The 2354-nt window shown below is 52.8% G+C and overlaps 1 protein-coding gene across 1 annotated transcript in view; it reads left to right on the forward strand.

Moving 5' to 3' along the window:
- Positions 1-2354, forward strand: part of LRP5 (low density lipoprotein receptor-related protein 5) — a 63475-nt gene that overhangs the window by 51369 nt on the left and 9752 nt on the right. Inside the window, exon 18 of the mRNA XM_014538128.1 lies at positions 2042-2301. Within this exon, the coding sequence (XP_014393614.1) occupies positions 2042-2301 (260 nt within the window). The remainder of the gene's footprint in view (positions 1-2041; positions 2302-2354) is intronic.

Consider the following 2354-nt stretch of genomic DNA (forward strand, 5'->3'; position numbering starts at 1 on the left):
TTTGTTTACCTTCTTATTTGCAACATAGTATATAGTTGCTTAGACTTGCAAATGAGAGGCCGGCAAGTGAGGCGGTGAACGTTGGAGTCTGCAGCAAGCAAGCCTCGTGCTCGCTTCAGTGCCTGGCTGCCGGCCGCCATCTTGGCTGACAGTTAATTTGCATATACTCACTGATTAGCCAATGAAAAGGGTAGCGGTCGTACGCCAATTACCATGTTTCTCTTTTATTAGTGTAGATAGTCCCTGTGGCATTCAGTCTCCAAAGCAGACTGTCTCCTTGTCATCCTCTCTTTTCTAACATAAACATTCAGGGCAATGCATTTCCCTCTAAGCCTGGCTTTGGCTGCAGCCACAAATTTTCATAATTTGCATTTTCATTTTCAGTTAGTTCAAATATTTTTAAATTTCTCATATGGCTTCTTCTCTGATCCATGTGTTATTTAGAAGTGTGTGTAATCTGTACTAATAATAGAGGGATATGCAAATTGTCTGGGACACCGTCACAGTAACAGTAACAACCAAACAGCAGGCTATGTGGGGTGACCAGGCCGGCAAGGGGGTTAGTGAGGGACGACCAAACGACTGAACAGCAGGTTTCGTGGGGCAACTAGGCCAGCGGCGGGGGGCAGTTGGGAGCAACCAGGCCAGCAGGGGGGCAGTTAGGGGCAACCAGGCTGGCAGAGGGGGGCAGTTGGGGGTGACCAGGCTGATGGGGGGGACAGTTAGGGGCAACCAGGCCGGCAGGGCGGGGGCAGTTGGGGGCGACCAGGCAGGCAGGCAGGTGAGCAGTTAGGAGCCAGTGGTCCTGGATTGTGAGAGGGATGTCCGACTGCCAGTTTAGGCCCGATCCTCAGGGGTCAGACATCCCCTGAGGGGTCCCGGATTGGAGAGGGTACAGGCTGGACTGAGGGGGAGCCCCCCTCCCGTGCACGAATTTTGTGCACCGGGCCTCTAGTCTCTTAATAATTGGGGATTTTCCAGGTATCTTTCCGCTACTGATTTCTAGTTTAATCCCACTGTGGTCTGAGAGCAGACATTGTATGATTTCTATCCTTTTAGTTTTGTTCAGATGTGTTTCCTGGTTCCGCATGTGTCTGTCTTGGGAAATGTTTCACGTGAGCTTGAGAAGAATGTGTCATCTGCTGTTGTCGGGTCCCGTGTATCCCACCTCCTGTGCACGGTCTTTGTTGGTGGCTCAGCCTGCAGACATCCACCACTGGCTCTTTTCATGCCATTTGCACCCATTGGCTCCTGCTGCCTCAGCATGTTCTTTGTGGGTGGGCCCAGTGGGGACAGCCAGGCTTCCTTTTGAGTTTGCTCACGCCGCCTCCACTGCCTCACGCCCTGCTCAGCTTGGTGAGAACTTGGCAGTTATGCAGGAGGCACACAGGTACCAAATGATGAAAGGCTTACATGCATTGTTTCAAGGTGAAATGAATAGTTTTTTCCTTCGGTTTCGAGGACTGTTGTTAAACATTAAAATGAGCCCTAACCGGTTTGGGTCAGTGGATAGAGCGTCGGCCTGTGGACTGAAGGGTCCCAGGTTCGATTCAGGTCAAGAGCATGTACCTTGGTGGTGGGCACATCCCCAGGAGGCAGCTGATTGAAGTTTCTCTCTCATTGATGTTTCTAACTCTCTATCCCTCTCCCTTCCTCTCTGTAAAAAAATCAATAAAATATATTTTAAAAAATTAAACAAACAAAAAAATACATTAAAATGAAATTCTGGCCCATTTTCTGGCCTCAGTTGGTTTTCTGTGATTTTCCACACAAAGGAGAGGAGGGATGGTGATGGGATCCCTGGAAAATGGGGCAGCCCTAGGCTGAGTGGCAGCTCTCCCTTCTCTCTGCTGGTGCCCCCTCATCTCTGCCTGTCTGCATCCCAGCCCTGTTTCCCTCCACAATGAAAAAAACACACAAAGAGAATTCATGTCTTTTAGCTCACATGCATTACCCCGTCTTCTTCTACACTGGGGCTGGGGCAGCGCACAGGACACACCCGCAGTGGAGACCAACTGCACTGGGTGGGGCTTCGTGTGACGGTGCTTCTGTCCCCGCCCCCAGAGCCTCCCACGTGCTCCCCGGACCAGTTCACCTGTGCAACGGGGGACATTGACTGCATCCCCGCGGCCTGGCGCTGCGACGGCTTCCCGGAGTGTGACGACCAGAGCGATGAGGAGGGCTGCCCGGTGTGCTCCGACGCCCAGTTTCCCTGCGCGCGGGGCCAGTGCGTGGACCTGAGACTGCGCTGTGACGGTGAGGCTGACTGTCAGGACCGCTCAGATGAGGCAGACTGTGATGGTGAGGCCCCGCCCCCGTCCGGCCCTACCCAATCCCCATCCACCCAGGCCCTG

The sequence above is a fragment of the Myotis brandtii genome, unplaced genomic scaffold, assembly GCF_000412655.1.
Source record: "Myotis brandtii unplaced genomic scaffold, ASM41265v1 scaffold187, whole genome shotgun sequence".
Classification (NCBI taxonomy): Eukaryota; Metazoa; Chordata; class Mammalia; order Chiroptera; family Vespertilionidae; genus Myotis; species Myotis brandtii.